At 40.4% G+C, this 23,949-nt stretch overlaps 1 protein-coding gene across 3 annotated transcripts in view; it reads left to right on the forward strand.

Moving 5' to 3' along the window:
- LOC143961273 (uncharacterized) overlaps window positions 1–23,949 on the forward strand; it is an 82,728-nt gene that overhangs the window by 15,728 nt on the left and 43,051 nt on the right. For all 3 annotated transcript variants that reach the window (XM_077470522.1, XM_077470520.1, XM_077470521.1), the window contains exons 2-3: window positions 9,737–18,667; window positions 20,742–20,849. In XM_077470522.1, coding sequence (XP_077326648.1) covers window positions 9,737–18,667; window positions 20,742–20,849 — 9,039 coding nt within the window. The remainder of the gene's footprint in view (window positions 1–9,736; window positions 18,668–20,741; window positions 20,850–23,949) is intronic.

Genomic DNA, 23,949 nt, shown 5'->3' on the forward strand with positions numbered 1-23,949 from the left:
TTAATAGAATTAAAGAAAAAACACTGGCCAATACTAAAGACTGATAATATTTTAGGACTTAAACTCCCAGAAAAACTGAATGTCATATATAGGAGGAACAGTGCCCTTAAAGACACTGTGGCACCAAGTAGCATCAATCCACCTGAACCCAGCACTGGTATGTTTGGAAATTTGAAGGGTTTTTTCCCATGTAAAAGGTGTAAGATGTGTAGAACATCTAAAACTATAAGAACGTCCACCTTTTCCTCTAAAATTACAACCAAGAAGTATGAGAATAATGAGTTTATCACCTGTGGCACAATAGGGGTGATTTTTTTTTATTAATTTGCCCATGTGGGCTCCAATACGTGGGGAGGACCACCCGACCTTTAAAGGTCAGAATTGGAGAACATCTGACCAATATCCGCAAAGGCTTTATTGGCCATAGTGTTTCTAGACGCTTTTGTGAACATTACGGGAGGGACCATTCTTAATTAAAAATTATAGCCATAGAGAAGTGTATCCCACATTGGAGAGGGAGTAATATGAAAAGACAAATTTCCATAAGAGATGGATTTTTGACCTTTGTTCTTACTACCCTATGGGGCTCAACATTGAATGGGACATTAATTGCTATATTAATAACAGCTGAATTTGTAGTTCTTCGTAAACCCTCACTGGATTATAATTTTATTTATTAAATAGTATAAGAGGTAATCAGATTAATATAACCCTGGGTGTGATTTTTATTGTTATTAAAAAGTCGGTCAAATGATTTTTGTGGAGTTTCCATCTTGAGGGGCTGTCAGATGGATAACATCATATATAGAATAATTAGAAGTAATATATTAATGTTTTAGGACTGAAAATAATAATAAGCCCTAGATTTATATAATGTTTTAAGATCAATAATCTGTGGTGTTGTGGGATTTATTCTCTTCTTTTTTGTTGGTGTATTTGAAAAATAAATAGATTAAACAAGATCACGCAAGACAGAAATATCACACTTTCTATTTTTGTTATATCTTTCCTAACCAAGAAGAGCCCTGGTTATTGTCAGAAAGTTATGAAAAAAATAAAATAAAAAAAGAAACAGAGAAAAAGAGAGAAGAAAGAGATAGGAGGAAAAAAAATAACAAAAAAAAACAAAAAACAAACCTTCAATTCCACCAACCCCTGAGATATTTAGGAAGTCTGTTCCCTAAATGTACGATAAGGAGCCCAAGTCCTCCGATATTTCTCATCTTGCTCTCTCATCATCATCGTAAAGGTTTTCCATTTGTTGTATTTCTGTTATTCTGGTGAACCACTGTAATCTGTTTGGCGAGGCAGTACTTTTCCACAGTGCTGGAATACACGCCTTTGCTGCCGTAAGCATATGTTTCAAAAGTGAGTTTTTATATCTTTCAATGCTGTTGCAAAACTACAAGTCCCATCATGCTTCTGCCTCTGGGTGTAATGCTTGTGGCTGTCAGAGACTTGCTATGCCTCATGGGACTTGGAGTTCTGCAACAGCTGGAGGCCTACTAATTGCATATCCCTGGTGTTGTAGAAAGGCAGCCGGATGTTCTCCAAGAGACACATTTGTAATTATTTTAACCGTTTCGGAAACCATCGTCCAGAACTCTTTCAGCCCCGGACATTCTCAGAATATGTGTAACATATCCATTCCTGACATCCCCAACAGATATTTGATACCTGTGGAAATATCCGATGCAATACTGTCGTGTTCTGTACCATCTAGTAAGGATTTTATACCCTCCTTCCAGGTGTGGACTAACAACTCATGGGGCCCCCAGGCAATAGGAGATTAAGGGGCCCCCAGGCAATAGGAGAAGTATATGGGGCCCCTGGGCAATAAGAGATTATGGGCCCCCCAGGCAATAGGAGATTTTGGGGCCCCCAAGCAATAGATTATGGGGCCACACAGTACACACACACACACACACACACACATACAGTATACACACACAGACACACAATATACACACGCAGAATACACATACACACACTGAAAAGGTTTTACATACTCTCCGTGGTTTTATTGAGGCTGGCAACCCTGATGGGGCCCCTTAGTGGCATGGGGCCCTCGGGCAGTGCTGCTGTGACAAAGATTGATTTTGTAGTGACGGATGTCAGCCTTATTCGCCAGGATCTGGACAAATTCCGGGCACGGATCACTGAGGTGGAAGATCGGGTCTCAGGTGTGGAGGATCAGGTCAGGTCGGACTCTAGAGATCTCAAGGATCTACAATCACAGGTATGGGCTTTACAAAACCGGGCTATAGCCACTGAAAATCGTCTAAGGAGGAACCATATTTGTATTATAGGTCTTCCGTAGCAAGCTGAAGGCTCGTGGTCCACCTTATTTATTGAGAAACTGCTCATAGATCTGTTTGGCGTGACCAACCTGCCACCCACCTTTGTTATTGAGTTCCATCGGCTCCTCCTAGGCCGCACCACCACATCCTTCTTTGCTCCGGTTCCTTAATTATAGGGACAGGGATCGTATTTTGGCTTGCAGGAGATTGAGAGACAAAGACTTACATTTTGGTCTTCTATATCCAAGTCGGATGCGAGTTGTAGATACACAATACGCTTTATTTTGACAAATCAGAGGCTGTATTAGCCTGGTTGGACAATCGCTGTTGATTAAATATATATATATATATATATATATATATATATATATATATATATATATAGGAAAAGGAGAATTGTTTTTTTTTTCTCCTCTATACATCTAGCTGGTTCTTTCATTATTGGTTTTGATATCATCTAGACATGTTTGTCAATGATTGCTTATAACACCCTTTTTTTATGTTAGGGGTGGTGTATCTAGGTGTACAAGGGTCTGTGTGTGTGCATACATATGTGTTTATATGTAAATACTAGACATGTGCATTCATTTTCGTCCGAATGCATTTTCGTGCGAATTTCAGGTATTTTCGTTTTCGTTTTGACAAACGATAACGAAAATGCAGAATCTGAAAAATGAAAGATCCAACATAAATAAATGCTTTATTTTTGTTTTCGTTGTTACAACAGTTCGATATAGAATAGGAGATTCTACGTGACTCTGACAATAACAATCTGTGTCTATTGAACCTGTGGTCGAATGTGCCTAACCTTATTAGTCCAAGATTGTATAGAGCAAATATTCGACATAGAGAGAAAATATTAGACAGAGAGAAAATATTTGCCATAGAGAGAAAAGATTTGACAGAGAGGAAAGATTCTAAAGTGCTAATTTTAAAGGCTAATATGCAAGTTACTGTCCTAAAAAGTGTCTGGGGACCTGGGTCCTGCCCCAAGGGACATGTATCAATGCAAAAAAAAGTTTTAAAAACTGCAGTTTTTTCTGGAGCAGTGATTTTAACAATGATTAAAGTGAAACAATAAAAGTGTAATATTCCTTTAAATTTCGTACCTGGGGGGTGTCTATAGTATGCCTGTGAAGGGGCGCATGTTTCCCGTGCTTAGAACTGTCCCTGCACAAAGTGTCATTTCTGCAGGAAAAAAAGTCATTTAAAATCACTCGTGGCTATAATGAATTGTCGGCTCCCATAATACAGAGAACACTCATTGAAAGTCATTGATAAAAAAAAAAAAAAAAAAGTGTGGGGTTCCCCCAAATTCAATTACCAGGCCCTTCAGGTCTCGTATGGATATTAAGGGGAACCCCGCGTCAAATTTAAAAAAAAATTGATGTGGGGGTCCCCCTAAAAATCCATATGAGACCTGAAGGGTCTCAATGAAAAGAGTAAATATACATGTAGGGGGGTAGTTGGGTAAGGGGATGAGGGGAGGGACTAGGAAGAACAAAAAATTAAATGTAGTTACCTGTTCTCAAAATCATACTGTAATATTTCAGTCTTGAAAAATATATTAACAGTTCACATGTTGTATATCATGCATTCTATAGGAGTGGAAGCTTCCTAACGGAAACTATTAGCGAAAACTGACATATATAGTTTTTAATGTGTTAAACTAGTTGTACCGTATTGGTAGATAGTGGTGAATTTCCTATGTCATGGGGTTATGGTTGCGGAGTCTCTCCAAAAAATTGGGGTTACATAACAGGGATCCCGGGTGGGTTTGGATTGGGTAGGTCGGTTGAGTTTCTTATTTTGAGTTTTCCAAATGAGTTAGTGATATTACGTTTCAAATACCAATCCGTATATCGAAATAGATGGATGATGGAGGAAATCTCCTCTGTAGTGAACGTGTATTCAATATATTTTCTCCATCTAGCAAATAAACGGACATTGGAGCAGAATTTCGCTAATATTGTGTCAAATCTTTCGATGTGGAATAGTGATTGTAGTGTTTGCTTAACGGATCGTAGGGAAGGTGGAATTTTGTTGATCCAGTGGGACATGACCATTCTGCGGGCTGCCAGAAGGCATACATGGGTCCAGTGTGTAAGAGAGTGGCTATTGAGGAACACTCCCATAAGTGATGCAACAGTGTAGGGTGAGGGGAAGAGCACCAAGGGCATAGAGCTTGGGTAGGATCAGAGATGCTAGTGCGATAAGGATAGTAGGCCCTATGGATAATTTTGAAGTAGGTTTCCCTCCATGTTTCTGATGTGATGAGACTTAGTATATGTTTATGGCTTTGTGCAATCTTTTCTCCCAATTCATTGTCTTTAAATATGGAGGACCACTTCTGAAAAGGAGCAAGATGGTATTTGCTCGTTTGATGGTCAATAATGTGGGGTTAGAGCTTGGAAATAGAATAGTCATCATTTTGGAGTACCACATCCAGATAGGATTTTTGAAGGGGGACCGTGTGGGGTCCGTGACAGGCTCATAGATAACTGAGTAGCTGATGGGGATGAAACATATGGGTTGGTGGCAGGGAAAATTCTTGTGAGAGATCCTGATATGACTTGAATTGTCCCGGTTTGTTTCCAAATAATGGGCCAACAGAGTCCTCGTGACCCCCAGATTTTGAAAGCTGAGTATGTAGTAGAGGGAATAAACATGGGATTTCCTTGGATAGATAAATTATTTGAAATACTTGAGGGTAGCCCCAGCAATCTCCTCGTCTCCCTCCAGGCAATCACTGTGTCTCTAATAATTACATTTGATTTGAGATGTGCAGGAAGTTTCCTTAAGGTGGAATGGAGAACCACTGAGAGGGTATATTTATATACCAAGGCTTCCTCAAGTCTATGATTTGAGTAGCGGGATTTTCCTGACAACCAATCCAAACCCTGCCGAAGTAGACATGGTATATTGTAGAAAAGTATATTGCGTACGCCTGCCCGCCTTCGGATTTCGGAAGGCACAGCTTCTGAAGAGCTATGCAGGGCTTTTTGCCAGCCCACAAGAAGGTGTATTGAGGGGGCATTGAGGAGTTCTAATTGGGCTGTGGTGAGTTGGGGTAGTTGTACTTTGGACAATATGGTCTCTGTCATCGTTTGGTCAGTTGGGTCCTCAGCGTATAGGGATGTATAGTACTCAGTAAGGGTTTTACTAACTTCTGTAGGGGAGGTAATGATAGAGCCATCTGTGTTTTTTAAAGCTGATATGTATGTAGGTTGTCTAAAGCCCGTAATTAATCGTGACATAAGCTTACCTGCCTTATTGCCATATTTATGTAGCTGAAGCGAAAAATACAAGGATTTGGTTGATTCTTGTTGTTCGGCCCAGAAGTCAAAATTTGGTTTGGCGAGTTGCCAGGCTTTGATGTTGTCTAAATTACAACAGTGTGTTAAGGTGGTGTGCGCAGAGAGCAACTGTTCCCTAGCCTGGACATATTTCCTTCTGGAGTGTTTTTTGAACTGTGTCGAGTATGAAATGATCTTGCCTCTCAAGAAGGCCTTGCCCGCTTCCCAAAAAAGATTTGGGTCAGTAAGATGTGCCTTATTCGTGGATGTATATTCCTCCCATGATGTACGCAACATGTGTTTAAAGTCTTCATTGTTGGATAAATATGAGGGGAAGCGCCATGTAGGAGGGGATGTCAAGCGTTTATTGTAGGTTATGTGTATGGTAATAGGGCTGTGATCCGATATTACTGCATCCGTAATTTCCGGTTCGCTGATCGTTGTCACTAAGTCTTGAGATGCAAAAAAATAGTCTATTCACGAAAAAGAATTGTGGGGAGGCGAAAAAAAAGTAAAGTCTCGGTCAGTTGGATGAGTCAAGCGCCAAAAATCGATATAGTTTATAGAGGATATAGCTCGAGCCAGTGGTGTTGTGGCTTGGGTTAAAGAGTCAGTGTTTCGAGTTCGTTGGGGTGTATTACAGGTACGGTCTTCCGACGGGCACATAACTGAGTTGAAGTCCCCTCCAGAATCCAAGACACCATGTCTTGAAAAAAGGTGTTGTCGGGAGAATTGGGGGCATAAATGTTGGTAATCGCCATGTCTTTAGCTGCTAGTGAAAGATGTAGTGTAAGTTTGCGACCATTCGAGTCAGCTCGACATCCTGGACAGTATATTTCAGGTTTTTATGTAGAAGAATAGCAACTCCGGCTTTGTGTCCCACTGCAGGGGATCCATAAACCTCTCCAACCCATAGCTTACGTAGCTGTGATAGATCATCTGTGGATAGATGGGTCTCCTGGAGGAGGGCCACATCAGCACGGAGTCGTTCTAAGTGCCGTAGTATTTGCATACATTTATTTGGAGAGTGAAGCCCCTTGACATTCCAGGAAATAATTTTTAAGTGATCCCCTTTGTCTTCAGGAGCCATTGCCATTTTGTTGGGGTTTGGACTAATACTAACATGGCAGCTAAGCCTGTGGTGGTTAGAGTAATGGTGGAGTGGGGGGTACACATAGCTCGAGAAGCTTCCAGTAATAAATATATGAACCAGACAACAAATTCAAATAAACAAGATATGCAGGATTGGGTTGGGGAGATCAAAGCCAGGTAGAAATACCACCTAGTAAAGCATACCGACTTTGCTTTTTTCCGCATGAGAGCCTACACATATGCAGAGCTCCCGCTTGGCACTCTTTCCTCTCTTGAAAATAATATTGAATCATCAGGGGGAGAGGGGAGGGGGGAGAGAAGGAAGCGGGGGGAAGGGAAAGGGGGAGGGAAAGGGGAGGTTTAGGAAGCGGCTTTCACAAATGTGGACTATGAGGATAGGAGAAGGGAGATATGGGTACGGTGGACCTGGCTGTAAAGGTAAGTGTACAGCCCGACCACGGGGGACTAAACTATAAGTCAGTTTCTTGCCCGCAAGAGGATGAGTGAGCAGCCCAGTTTGAAAAGCTTATAATATATTACTGGTAAATTGGATACCTCTATTACAATCTGCAATCATAAGTAGTAACAAACATGTTATAATAAACATTATGTCTTTAACTAAAAAACAAAAATGTTAGAGATTAAATTACCATCTCCTGTTCATTGATAAGCACTCAGCGATCGTCCTGCTTAGTTCAGAGAATTTCTAAGCGATAAATTTGTTTGGTAGATCGGCTACGCTTGCATGGGGGTTTTTCAGAGGTGGATTGGTTGCGGTGTGGAATCCGGGTATTTTGAGAACCTCATGATGGAGAGTCGTCAGGAAGGCTGTTGTGTGCTGTGTCCATATCTGTGGGGTGGTTAATGTAGTGTTCCGCTTCAGCTGGGGATGAAAAGGAATGGCGCGCCCCTGAGGGGGATGTAACATGCAGAATTGCTGGATATGCCAAGGTAAATTTGATGTGATTATTGAATAGGGTGGAGCATACAGATGAAAATGCTTTGTGTTGTTTCATCACCTCCACAGAATAATCAGAAAATAGTAATAAGTCTGCGCCATCAATAGATAGAGCCCGTTGACTACGGAATTTCTGTAGGATGGCATTCTTGTCAGCATAATTAAGATACCTGACGATAACTGCTCTGGGTTTGACTCTTTTCTCCGTGTGTTGGCCTATTCTGTGAGCACGTTCCACGATGCATGGCATGCAAAGGTTGTTCAGGGATGGTTTTAGCACAAATTTCCATGAGTTGAGTAGCTGAGATTGATTCTGGTAATCCAATAACCCTAAGGTTGTTTCTTCTTGTACGATTTTTTAAATCATGGAATTTGTCCCAGATTTCTCTATTTGCATGGGTGAGGCGTGCAAGAGTCGCAGCCTGTGCTGTGGTGTCATCTTCTAACAGAGAGATCCTCTCCTCTGTTTGTGTTAAGCGCTGTGCCTGGCTTTTCAGTTCAATATGAAACTGTTCTAATGCCCTCTGTACTGCAGCATCAATAGTAGCTGACAGCGTTGGTGTGAGGAGAGCTGCTACCGCCTGGGCTATGCCTACGGGGGATGTGTGATCTCCCTGTGTGGTCCCTGTTAGATTCTGCAGCATGTCTCCGGGGCTGAGGGTGGGACGCCATCTTAGCTGTGCCTGCTGCTGTTTCCGCGGAGGGCTGCATGGCTTCAGAGGCTGATCAGTTGTGGGATTGTTCCACAAACCAATCCATATGTATTGCGGCCGGTCCTGGGGTTAAGGAGAGGTGCCCCTGAGGTTGTTAGCGGCTGTGTAGCTGGTTTGTAAGAGGGGTGCAGCGGGAGCTGTCTCTGCTTACCTTCTCTCCATGCGGCACCGGAACTGGAAGTCTGTTTTTGTTTTTTGTCTGTGGTTTTTGGAAAATCAATAAAAACGTATATTAAAAAAAAAGGTTCACAATACTTTTGACAATATAGTGAAATTACCCCTGACTTCCTATTAGGTAATTATAGTAAGTTACTCATACTACTACCAAAACTAGTAATATATACCCTATATATTATATTATTTTTATAGTTTTCGTTTTCGTTTTAGAGTGGAGAGGGATTAGAACTCTTGTCAGGTTTTTATTTTTTGACTGTGTCTTCGTTAAGGAGATTCACTCTCTCTATTTGCCCTGTTTATCATTATCACAGAGCAAGTAAATGTAAAATCCCCAATTTTGGGTTCTCCCCAGAACAGGAACAGGGAGGCAATCTTCCAATTAGGTCCCTAGCTCTGGTGACAACCAGGGATTCCTTCAGTTTGTAGGGACTTGTTTTCTATTCCTATTTGGCTACGGGACAGGAAGTGAAGAGAAATCTCCCCTATGGGACACAGATAGCAAAACATAATAACAGGAGTTATGATCCTCTCTTACTCTTTCCAAAATGAAAAACGATTTCCTTTAGTTCAAGTGCAGGGAGGCAGACATTCTTGCTTCAGGCTCCATTAACAGCATTACTTTTCAAAATTATTATTTATTTATCTATTTATTATATGTACTTATATAATTCCGCAAAATTACACAGCGCGTTACATATATATTATACATTCACATCTTATCAATTTATATATCTGCTTAACTTTTCTAGAACTTGTCAAAAAAGCAACACTTGCCTAATGAAAGCTCAACTCTAGGCAATATAATATAATATAGTTTTGTTTTGTTTTTTCAAAATGTCTGCTATACAGTAAAGAAAAAACTTACACTGCAATGCTCACCTTCTGAAGTTGTCCCCTGCAGCAGCTTTTCTCCACCACAAGTTATCAGTGTTGCAGGTTGAAAGACATATAGGGGGCGTCACCATGGGGAAATATGGAATTTTTGACTTTTCGCTAACCGTGATCAAAAATTTCTGAAAGAAACTTAAACCTGGATAGCTTATGTCTGTATACTTGTAAGGAATATGAATGCAACCCCTATAACCATTTTTAAATTCTGCTGTACAGGCAATGAACATATTAAAAATATATTGTTAAAAAAACTAACAGAATCGGTTACTATATTAATATAACAATATATAACATTTTCTATTACTCCAGAAACAGAAACCCCTTCATCAACAACCAGTGATGCAAAATCAGAAAAATCAACTGAAACTGAACCCACCTCAAAAATATCCATATCGTTCACAACAGAGATACCCACAACCTCATTAACTGATCATTCCACTGAAACTGAACCAACCTCAGATATACCCATACAGTCCTCAACAGAAATGCCCACAACCTCATTAACTGATCATTCTACTGAAACTCAACCCACCTCAGATATATCCATAATGTCCACATCAGAGATACCCACAACCTCACTAACTGAACATTCTACTGAAATTGAACCCATCTCAGATACATCCATATCGTCCACCACAGCAGAGATACCCACAACCTCATTAACTGATCATTCTACTGAAACTGAACCCACTTCAGATATACCCATGCAGTCCTCAACAGAAATACCCACAACCTCATTAACTGATCATTCTACTGAAACTGAACCCTCCTCAGATATATCCACACAGTCCACAAAAGAGATACCAACAACCTCATTCACTGAACATGAAACAGAACCCATCTCAGATATATCCACACAGTCCTCAACAGAGATACCCACAACCTCACTAACTGAACATTCTACTGAAACTGAACCCATCTCAGATACATCCATATCGTCCACCACAGCAGAGATACCCACAACCTCATTAACTGATCATTCCACTGAAACTGAATCCACCTCAGATATATCCACACAGTCCACAAAAGAGATACCAACAACCTCATTCACTGAACATGAAACAGAACCCACCTCAGATATATCCACACAGTCCTCAACAGAGATACCCACAACCTCACTAACTGAACATTCTACTGAAACTGAACCCATCTCAGATACATCCATATCATCCACCACAGCAGAGATACCCACAACCTCATTAACTGATCATTCTACTGAAACTGAACCCATCTCAGATACATCCATATCATCCACCACAGCAGAGATACCCACAACTTCATTAACTGATCATTCTACTGAAGCTGAATCCACCTCAGATACATCCCCACAGTCCACAAAAGAGATACCGACAACCTCATTCACTGAACATTCTACTGAAACAGAACCCACCTCAGATATGTCCACACAGTCCTCAACAGAGATACCCACAACCTCATTAACTGAACATTCTACTGAAACTGAACCCATCTCAGATACATCCATATTGTCCACCACAGCAGAGATACCCACAACCTCATTAACTGATCATTCTACTGAAACTGAACCCACTTCAGATATACCCATGCAGTCCACAACAGAAATACCCACAACCTCATTAACTGATCATTCTACTGAAACTGAACCCTCCTCAGATATATCCACACAGTCCACAAAAGAGATACCAACAACCTCATTCACTGAACATGAAACAGAACCCATCTCAGATATATCCACACAGTCCTCAACAGAGATACCCACAACCTCACTAACTGAACATTCTACTGAAACTGAACCCATCTCAGATATATCCATATCGTCCACCACAGCAGAGATACCCACAACCTCATTAACTGATCATTCCACTGAAACTGAATCCACCTCAGATATATCCACACAGTCCACAAAAGAGATACCAACAACCTCATTCACTGAACATGAAACAGAACCCACCTCAGATATATCCACACAGTCCTCAACAGAGATACCCACAACCTCACTAACTGAACATTCTACTGAAACTGAACCCATCTCAGATACATCCATATCATCCACCACAGCAGAGATACCCACAACCTCATTAACTGATCATTCTACTGAAACTGAACCCATCTCAGATACATCCATATCATCCACCACAGCAGAGATACCCACAACTTCATTAACTGATCATTCTACTGAAGCTGAATCCACCTCAGATACATCCCCACAGTCCACAAAAGAGATACCGACAACCTCATTCACTGAACATTCTACTGAAACAGAACCCACCTCAGATATGTCCACACAGTCCTCAACAGAGATACCCACAACCTCATTAACTGAACATTCTACTGAAACTGAACCCATCTCAGATACATCCATATCGTCCACCACAGCAGAGATACCCACAACCTCATTAACTGATCATTCTACTGAAACTGAACCCTCCTCAGATATATCCACACAGTCCACAAAAGAGATACCGACAACCTCATTCACTGAACATGAAACAGAACCCACCTCAGATATATCCACACAGTACTCAACAAAGATACCCACAACCTCACTAACTGAACATTCTACTGAAACTGAACCCATCTCAGATACATCCATATCATCCACCACAGCAGAGATACCCACAACCTCATTAACTGATCATTCTACTGAAACTGAACCCATCTCAGATACATCCATATCATCCACCACAGCAGAGATACCCACAACTTCATTAACTGATCATTCTACTGAAGCTGAACCCAACTCAGATATATCCCCACAGTCCACAAAAGAGATACCGACAACCTCATTCACTGAACATTCTACTGAAACAGAACCCACCTCAGATATATCCACACAGTCCACAAAAGAGATACCGACAACCTCATTCACTGAACATGAAACAGAACCCAACTCAGATATATCCACACAGTCGTCAACAAAGATACCCACAACCTCACTAACTGAACATTCTACTGAAATTGAACCCATCTCAGATACATCCATATCGTCCACCACAGCAGAGATACCCACAACCTCATTAACTGATCATTCTACTGAAACTGAACCCTCCTCAGATATATCCACACAGTCCACAAAAGAGATACCGACAACCTCATTCACTGAACATTCTACTGAAACAGAACCCAACTCAGATATATCCACACAGTCCTCAACAGAGATACCCACAACCTCACTAACTGAACATTCTACTGAAACTGAACCCACCTCACATACATCCATATCGTCCACAACAGATATATCCACAACTTCATTAATTGATCATTCTACTGAAACTGAACCCACCTCAGATATACCAATGCAATCCTCAACAGAAATGCCCACAACCTTGTTAACTGATCATTCTACTGAATCTGAACCCACCACAGACATATCCATACTGCCCACAAAAGAGATACCAACAACCTCATTCACTGAATATTCTACTGAAACAGAACCCAACTCAGATATATCCACACAGTTCTCAACAGAGATACCCACAACTTCATTAAATGATCATTCTACTGAAGCTGAACCCACCTCAGATATATCCACACAGTCCACAAAAGAGATACCGACAACCTCATTCACTGAACATTCTACTGAAACAGAACCCACCTCAGATATATCCACACAGTCCTCAACAGAGATACCCACAACCTCATTAACTGAACATTCTACTGAAACTGAACCCATCTCAGATACATCCATATCGTCCACCACAGCAGAGATACCCACAACCTCATTAACTGATCATTCCACTGAAACTGAATCCACCTCAGATATATCCACACAGTCCACAAAAGAGATACCAACAACCTCATTCACTGAACATGAAACAGAACCCACCTCAGATATATCCACACAGTCCTCAACAGAGATACCCACAACCTCACTAACTGAACATTCTACTGAAACTGAACCCATCTCAGATACATCCATATCATCCACCACCGCAGAGATACCCACAACTTCATTAACTGATCATTCTACTGAAGCCGAACCCACCTCAGATATATCCCCACAGTCCACAAAAGAGATACCGACAACCTCATTCACTGAACATTCTACTGAAACAGAACCCACCTCAGATATGTCCACACAGTCCTCAACAGAGATACCCACAACCTCACTAACTAAACATTCTACTGAAACTGAACCCACCTCAGATACATCCATATCGTCCACAACAGATATATCCACAACTTCATTAATTGATCATTCCACTGAAACTGAACCCACCTCAGATATACCCATGCAATCCTCAACAGAAATGCCCACAACCTTGTTAACTGATCATTCTACTGAATCTGAACCCACCACAGACATATCCATACTGCCCACAAAAGAGATACCAACAACCTCATTCACTGAACATTCTACTGAAACAGAACCCACTTCAGATATATCCACACAGTTCTCAACAGAGATACCCACAACTTCATTAACTGATCATTCTACTGAAGCTGAACCCACCTCAGATATATCCACACAGTCCACAAAAGAGATACCGACAACCTCATTCACTGAACATTCTACTGAAACAGAACCCACCTCATATATATCCACACAGTCCTCAACAGAGATACCCACAACCTCATTAACTGAACATTCTACTGAAACTGAACCCATCTCAGATACATCCATATCGTCCACCACAGCAGAGATACCCACAACCTCATTAACTGATCATTCCACTGAAACTAAATCCACCTCAGATATATCCACACAGTCCACAAAAGAGATACCAACAACCTCATTCACTGAACATGAAACAGAACCCACCTCAGATATATCCACACAGTCCTCAACAGAGATACCCACAACCTCACTAACTGAACATTCTACTGAAACTAAACCCATCTCAGATACATCCATATCATCCACCACAGCAGAGATACCCACAACCTCATTAACTGATCATTCTACTGAAACTGAACCCATCTCAGATACATCCATATCATCCACCACAGCAGAGATACCCACAACTTCATTAACTGATCATTCTACTGAAGCTGAACCCACCTCAGATATATCCCCACAGTCCACAAAAGAGATACCGACAACCTCATTCACTGAACATTCTACTGAAACAGAACCCACCTCAGATATGTCCACACAGTCCTCAACAGAGATACCCACAACCTCATTAACTGAACATTCTACTGAAACTGAACCCATCTCAGATACATCCATATCGTCCACCACAGCAGAGATACCCACAACCTCATTAACTGATCATTCTACTGAAACTGAACCCTCCTCAGATATATCCACACAGTCCACAAAAGAGATACCGACAACCTCATTCACTGAACATGAAACAGAACCCACCTCAGATATATCCACACAGTCCTCAACAAAGATACCCACAACCTCACTAACTGAACATTCTACTGAAACTGAACCCATCTCAGATACATCCATATCATCCACCACAGCAGAGATACCCACAACTTCATTAACTGATCATTCTACTGAAGCTGAACCCACCTCAGATATATCCCCACAGTCCACAAAAGAGATTCCGACAACCTCATTCACTGAACATTCTACTGAAACAGAACCCACCTCAGATATATCCACACAGTCCTCAACAGAGATACCCACAACCTCATTAACTGAACATTCTACTGAAACTGAACCCATCTCAGATACATCCATATCGTCCACCACAGCAGAGATACCCACAACTTCATTAACTGATCATTCTACTGAAGCTGAACCCACCTCAGATATATCCCCACAGTCCACAAAAGAGATTCCGACAACCTCATTCACTGAACATTCTACTGAAACAGAACCCACCTCAGATATATCCACACAGTCCTCAACAGAGATACCCACAACCTCATTAACTGAACATTCTACTGAAACTGAACCTATCTCAGATACATCCATATCGTCCACCACAGCAGAGATACCCACAACCTCATTAACTGATCATTCCACTGAAACTGAACCCACCTCAGATATATCCACACAGTCCACAAAAGAGATACCAACAACCTCATTCACTGAACATTCTACTGAAACTGAACCCAACTCAGATACATCCATATCGTCCACCAGAGCAGAGATACCAACAACCTCATTAACTGATCATTCTACTGAAACTGAACCCTCCTCAGATATATCCACACAGTCCTCAACGGAGATACCCACAACCTCACTAACTGAACATTCTACTGAAACTGAACCCAACTCAGATACATCCATATCGTCCACCACAGCAGAGATACCAACAACCTCATTAACTGATCATTCCACTGAAACTGAACCCTCCTCAGATATATCCACACAGTCCACAAAAGAGATACCGACAACCTCATTCACTGAACATGAAACAGAACCCACCTCAGATATATCCACACAGTCCTCAACAAAGATACCCACAACCTCACTAACTGAACATTCTACTGAAACTGAACCCATCTCAGATACATCCATATCATCCACCACAGCAGAGATACCCACAACCTCATTAACTGATCATTCTACTGAAACTGAACCCATCTCAGATACATCCATATCATCCCCCACAGCAGAGATACCCACAACTTCATTAACTGATCATTCTACTGAAGCTGAACCCACCTCAGATATATCCCCACAGTCCACAAAAGAGATACCGACAACCTCATTCACTGAACATTCTACTGAAACAGAACCCACCTCAGATATATCCACACAGTCCTCAACAGAGATACCCACAACCTCATTAACTGAACATTCTACTGAAACTGAACCCATCTCAGATACATCCATATCGTCCACCACAGCAGAGATACCCACAACCTCATTAACTGATCATTCTACTGAAACTGAACCCACTTCAGATATACCCATGCAGTCCTCAACAGAAATACCCACAACCTCATTAACTGATCATTCTACTGAAACTGAACCCTCCTCAGATATATCCATAATGTCCACATCAGAGATACCCACATCCTCATTAACTGATCATTCCACTGAAACTGAATCCACCTCAGATATATCCACACAGTCCACAAAAGAGATACCAACAACCTCATTCACTGAACATGAAACAGAACCCACCTCAGATATATCCACACAGTCCTCAACAGAGATACCCACAACCTCACTAACTGAACATTCTACTGAAACTGAACCCACCTCAGATACATCCATATCATCCACAACAGATATATCCACAACTTCATTAATTGATCATTCTACTGAAACTGAACCCACCTCAGATATACCCATGCAATCCTCAACAGAAATGCCCACAACCTTGTTAACTGATCATTCTACTGAATCTGAACCCACCACAGACATATCCATACTGCCCACAAAAGAGATACCAACAACCTCATTCACTGAACATTCTACTGAAACAGAACCCACCTCAGATATATCCACACAGTCCTCAACAGAGATACCCACAACCTCATTAACTGAACATTCTACTGAAACTGAATCCATCTCAGATACATCCATATCGTCCACCACAGCAGAGATACCCACAACCTCATTAACTGATCATTCCACTGAAACTGAACCCAACTCAGATATGTCCACACAGTCCACAAAAGAGATACCGACAACCTCATTCACTGAACATGAAACAGAACCCACCTCAGATATATCCACACAGTCCTCAACAGAGATACCAACAACCTCATTAACTGATTATTCTACTGGAACGGAACCCACCTCAGATATATCCATATCTTCCACAACAGAGATACCCACAACCTCATTAACAGATCATTCTATTGAAACTGAACCCACCTCAGATATACCCATACAGTCCTCAACAGAAATACCCAAAACCTCATTAACTGTTCATTCTACTGAAACTGAACCCACCTTAGATGTATCCATACCGTCCACAACAGAGATATCCACAACCTCATTAACTGATCATTCTTCTGAAACTGAACCCACCTCATATATATCCATATCTTCCACAAGAGACATACCCACAACGTCATTAACTGATCATTCTACTGAAACTGAACCCACCTCATATATACCTATGCAGTCCTCAACAGAAATGCCTACAACCTCATTAACTTATCATTCTACTGAAACTGAACCCACCTCAGATATATCCATGCAGTCCTCAACAGAGATACCCACAACTTCATTAGCTGATCATTCTACTGAAACTGTACCCACCTCAGATATATCCATGCAGTCCTCAACAGAGATACCCCAAACCTCATTAACTTATCATTCTACTGAATCTGTACTCACCTCAGATGTATCTACACAGTCCTCAACAGAGATACCCACCACCTCATTAACTGATCAATCTAGTGAAACTGTTCCCACCTCAGATATATCCATACAGCCCTCAACAGAAACACCCACAACGTCATTAACTGATCATTCTATTGAAACTGTACACACCTCTGTTATATCCTTACAGTCTACAACAGAGATACCCACAACCTTATTAACTGATCATTCTACTGAAACTGAGCCCACCTCTGATATTTCCATACAATCCTCAACAGAGAGACCCATAACCTCATTAACTTTTCATTCTACTGAAATTGTACCTACCTCAGATATGTCCATACAGTCCTCAACAGCGATACCCACAACTTCACTCACTGAGCATTCTACTGCAATTATTTCTACCCCTATTACATCTATACAGCCCACACTAGAAATAGCAACAACTTTGTTTACTGAGCAGTCTACTGAAACTTTAACCACCTCTGCTCTATCCATACAGTCTACAACAGAAATACCATCAACTACATTAACTGGTTATTCTACTGAAACTGTACCCATTTCTGATACATCTATAACATTTACAACAGAGATACCCACAGTCTCATTCTCTGAATATTCTAGTGAATCTGTACCCACGGATACACAATCCTCTATACAACTCTCAACCATAACATTTACTAACCAGTCTACCGAAAGTAGTCCCACTTTTAATACAACTATACAGTTCTCCACACTGCCCTCCACATTATCATCCACTAATCAGTCTACTGAAAGTAGACCCACTTTTAATACAACTGTAGAGTCCTCTACACAGCCTTCCACCATATTATCCACTAATCAGTCTACTGAAAGTAGACTCACTTCTAATACAACTATGCAGTCCTCTACACAACCCTCTACCATATTATCTACTAATCAATCTACTGTAATTGGACCCACTCCAGATACAACTACACAGTCCTCTACACAGCCCTCCACCAAATTCTCCACTATTCAGTCTACTAAGACTTCTACCCAGTCCACAGCAACAACCTCTACTACCAAAAAGCCATCAAGTACACAGCCAGGTGAGTGTGAGCTTACAAATATTTTTCCATATTTTCACAATGCCTTTTCATCTTTTTTTTCTTTGGATAATAATTTTTTTTCACCTGATGGATTAAGTGGATTTATTCCAAGTTCCCTTTGTACTTGTACCTCCATGGGTGATGATATGTCAGCACCCACACAACCGTTCTAGCAATCCAGGGATTAGAAATCTCTGCTCTTTCCCCCCCCCCGTCTTTCTCCAGGTCTTCCTGGACAGATCAGAGTGCTCCCAATTGGTCAACACTGATATGTGACCAATCTGACCAATCAGAAGTGTTCTGATCCATCCTGGATGCCCTGCAGAAAGAAGGGAGAGAAAAGTACATATTTCAAATCCCTGGACTGCTACCCTGCGAAAGCGCAGACATCTCATCACCTACGGCGGTAAGTACAGCAGGGACTTGGGGGCGGGATTATGGTCAATTTTTATAAAAATGGTCAATTATGTGGTTGATCTATTTTTATAAAAAGGGTAAATGTATATTTTAATGTGCAGATTTAATATTAATATTTAGAGTAAAGAAACTGTTATTCATTGACTCAATTATATCAATAATTAGATATTTATTTTTGAGAATGTACATTTTTTACAGCTATATATATGTGCAGAGACATGCCAGTCTCAAATTTATATTGCATTTTATATACACCTTTTTTGAGTATGTAATTTAACAAAAATAAGCATTCTTGTTTTTTGTAGTATTATTCTTAAACATGTTTAATCATATTAAGAAAACAAAGCAATTTTAGTGAATTATAATTTTTTTTTACTGTTTTCTGAAAACCAGAGGAAAATCTAAATTGTTTTTCTTTTATCACCTTCTGCTCCTACCATGCATTATAATTGAATAATTTTCTTTATATCTACCAAGAATCTGACCAAATACAAAATGAGTAGATTGTTAACATTGGGTTGCTGCAATGGTGCCTGGTTCTGTATATTTGGGGTGGGGGGCAAACAAGACATCCCGCCACCACCCCCGAAACCCCCTGTTGCTTGCTCATCCCCCCACCAACCCTTACCCCATCTAGTTCGTGGGCATCTTTGACTCCTTCCTGCGTCTCCTTCTCCTCTGCTGTGGCTTCTTCCTTGTTGGCTTCACCCTGCGTCTCTGGCTTTATGGTGGCTTTACGGTGGCTTCCTGCTTGACAGCTTCCTTCCTCCTTCCCTCGGCAGCTAATATGATCGCTTCTTCTCTCAGCCAATTGGGTCTTAAAGTGGATATCCTCCCAAAAGTGATTTTTCCTCCTCTCCCCCTACGGTGCCACAATCGGGTGGAGGGGTGCCCTGCATGGAGATTAGGGGCCAGGTGCATGGATTAGTGGGTGGCGGCGACCCTGCGCCACCTAGGAACGGGCTGCAACAGGGTGTCTGCTACTTAATTTTTATAGATTTAAAGGAGATGGAATCGAAATTGTATATTTGCAAAGTTTATAGCCATCAAAAGGATCACAATCGCAATGTTTTCAGATTAAAGCAGGACTAAAGTCTCTCAATCAGCATTAACTATTTTATTCCTTATGCAGCTAGCATTAATACATAGATAGGAAGATATATTATATTTTATTTGTTTGTTTTAAACTTTTTTTTACATTACTTCAGTTGCTTCCTGGTTTCTGGCCTAGGCCAAATGATGTCATACATCCCAGGAGTCTTCATGGAGAGGAGGGGCTTTCTCTGCTAAGCACACCTTCCTGCCTGCATGCCTGAGCTAAGGGCAGGTGGATTCCTAGAAGTAAATGCACATGAAACATCTGCACTTATCCAAGATGGCCACAGCTAGAAAGCTAGAAATGCAATGGGCGGGGGGTATATTTCAAATTTATTTCTCAACAGAATACATCATGGAGACATTCAAAATCTTCAAAATTGCTTTGAATATTAAAAAGGAACTAAATAGAGTTTTCAGTTTGTGGTGCTCAGATAAAAGTTCAGATATAAGAAATAACTGATTGTACAGGATAAATCCTAGTGCCCGAGGGATATTTTTACAAATTGAAAAAATTCAGGAATTTGTAAACTCACGTGTTTTTTATGTAATGTCTTTGAAGGAGTCAATTGTGAAAATGGTGGTTATTATGATGGAAACAAGTGTGTATGCAAAAATGAAAATTTCTACGGGATCAGGTGTGAATTCATTGTGAGTGAAATCAAAAAAGGTACGTTTATTTCCCTTCTATAAAAGCAATTACATACATTAATGGTGGATCATGATATTTGAGAAAATATTTAGATTTTTTTATCATTTAGAGTGCCCAGCATTGCATTCGCAAGGTGCCCACAACAAGCAAATACACAATGGCTGTATATTCTCCGATCTGAGCCTTGCTTGAGATAATTGGGTATGGACTGGCCCATCTAAGCCCTTGTACACACGGTCGGACATTCCGGCAACCAAATCTGATGGATTTTGTCCGACGGATTTTGTCCAAAACTGTTGCATACACACGGTCAGACAAAGTTGTCGGAAAATCCGATTGTACATAACGTGATGACGTTATTTCATTACGATGGGACTACGTTCAGGCTAGTAGCCAATAGTTTTGGTGTAGGAATTTGATCTGAGCATGCGTGGCACTTTGTCCGTCGGAGTAGGCTACACATGATCGGAGTATGTCCGATCGGAGCATTTTGTCGAAAAATTTTACCGCCAAGTTGGAAAAGTTGGTCCGTCGGATATTCCGACGGAAACAGTCCGATGGAGCCCACACACAGTCGGAATATCCGACAATACGGTACGATAGGAAACATTCCGTCAGCATCTCTGACCGTGTGTACAAGGGCTAAGGGTTTGTAATGACTGCATAATTCCAAGAAAATAGAAGTAAACTATAAGACTTCTTATAGTGTTATATTTTAAGTTTATTTAATTCAAATGCTGTAAATAAGGATGCATAATTACATCTGTAAAGTTTCTAGGAGACTGAATGACAACTTGAACATTTTAAAGACACAATAATATATATATATATATATATATATATATATATATATACACACACACACACACAGTATATATATATATATATATATATATATATATATATATATATATATATATATATATATATATATATATAGTGTATTTTTTCCTGTTAAGATTATATATATATATATATATATATATATATATATATATATATATATATATATATATAATCTTAACAGGAAAAAATGCACTATATATATATATATATATATATATATATATATACTGTGTGTGTGTGTGTGTATATATATATATATATATATATTATTGTGTCTTTAAAATGTTCAAGTTGTCATTCAGTCTCCTAGAAACTTTACAGATGTAATTATGCATCCTTATTTACAGCATTTGAATTAAATAAACTTAATAAACTTAATTAAATAAACTTTGCAGGTATAAAAGCTTCAACTCTTCTGGGAAGACTGTCCAAGTCCATAAAGACATGGATGAGAAAGTTTGGGGTGGAGGAACTTGGCAGGCCTGCCCAGAGTCCTGACCTCAACCTGATAGAACACCTTTGGGATGAATTAGAGCGGAGACTGCGAGCCAGACCTTCTCATCTAACATCAGTGCCTGACCTCACAAATGCTCTTCTGGAAGAATTGTAAAACATTGCCATAGACACACTCCTAAACCTTGTGGACAGCCTTCTCAGAAGAGTTGAAGCTGTTATAGCTGCGAAGGGTGGGTCAACTCAATATTGAATCCTATGTCTAAGACTAAGATGGTATGCCATTAAAGTTCATGTGCGTGTAAATACAGGTGTCCCAATACTTTTGGTAATATAACGTATATCTCTAGTAGAATATATATAGTAGAATATATATATATATATATATATATATATATATATATATAGTAGATATAAAAAGTCTGCACACCCCTGTTAAAATGTCAGGTTTCTGACATTTGATTTTATTACAGCACTCTGTCTTTTTGGGTATGAGTCTATCAGCATGGCACATCTTGACTTGGCAATATTTGCCCGCTCTTCTTTGCAAAAACACTCCAAATCTGTCACATTGTGAGGGCATCTCCTGTGCACAGCTCTCTTCAAATCACTCCACAGATTTCCAATCAGATTCAGGTCTGGGCTCTGGCTGGGCCATTCCAAAACTTTAATCTTCTTCTGGTGAAGCCATTGCTTTGTTGATTTGGATGTATGCTTTGGGTTGTTGTCATGCTGAAAGATGAAGCTCCTCTTCATGTTCAGCTTTCTAGCAGAAGCCTGAAGGTTTTGTGCCAACATTGACTGGTATTTGCAACTGTTCATAAGTCCCTTTACCTTAACAAAGACCCCCTGTTCCAGCTGAAGAAAAACAGCCCCAAAGCATGATGCTGCCACCACCATGCTTCATGGTGGGTATGGTGATCTTTTGGTGATGTGCAGTGTTGTTTTTGCGCCAAACATATCTTTTGGAATTATGCCCAAAACCTTGGTTTTCATTAGACCATAATACATTTTCCCCACATGCTTTTGGGAGACGTCAGATGTGTTTTTGCAAAATTTAGCTGGGCTTGGATGTTTTTCTTCGCAAGAAAAGGCTTCCGTCTTGCCACTCTACCCCATAGCCCAGATATATGAAGAATACAGGAGATTGTTGTCACATGTACCACACAGCCAGTACTTGCCAGATTTTCCCGTGGCTCCTTTAATGTTTCTGTAGGCCTCTTGGCAGCCTCCCTGACCAGTTTTCTTCTCATCTTTTCATACATATTGGAGGGACATCCAGTTCTTGGTAATGTCACCGATGTGCCATATTTTCTCCACTTGATGATGACTGTACTGAATTGTATTGTAAGTGTACTGTCTGCCCTCATATTGTAAAGCGCTGCGCAAACTGTTGGCGCTATATAAATCCTGAATAATAATAATAATAATAATGTGTCATATTTTCTCCACTTGATGATGACTGCCTTCACTGTGTTCCATGGTATATCGAATGCCTTGTAAATTCTTTTGTACCCTTCTCCTGACTGATACCTTTTAACAATGAGATCCCTCTAATGCTTTGGAAGCTCTCTGTGGACCATGGCTTTTGCTGTAGAATGAGACTAAGAAAATGTCAGGAAAGACCTACTAGAACAGCTGAACTTTATTTGGTGTTAATCATAGGCCATTTAATGATGGCAGGTGTGTACTGACTCCTATTTAACAAGAGTTTGAATTATGATTGTTTAATTCTGAACAAAGCTACATCCTCTGTTATAAGAGGGTGTGCACACTTATGCAACCTCCTCATGCATTATGCATTCCACTGTACAGTCTT

This window comes from Lithobates pipiens, unplaced genomic scaffold (assembly GCF_037356315.1).
Source record: "Lithobates pipiens isolate NorthernLeopardFrog02 unplaced genomic scaffold, aLitPip1_a1.2 Scaffold_8, whole genome shotgun sequence".
NCBI lineage: Eukaryota > Metazoa > Chordata > Amphibia > Anura > Ranidae > Lithobates > Lithobates pipiens.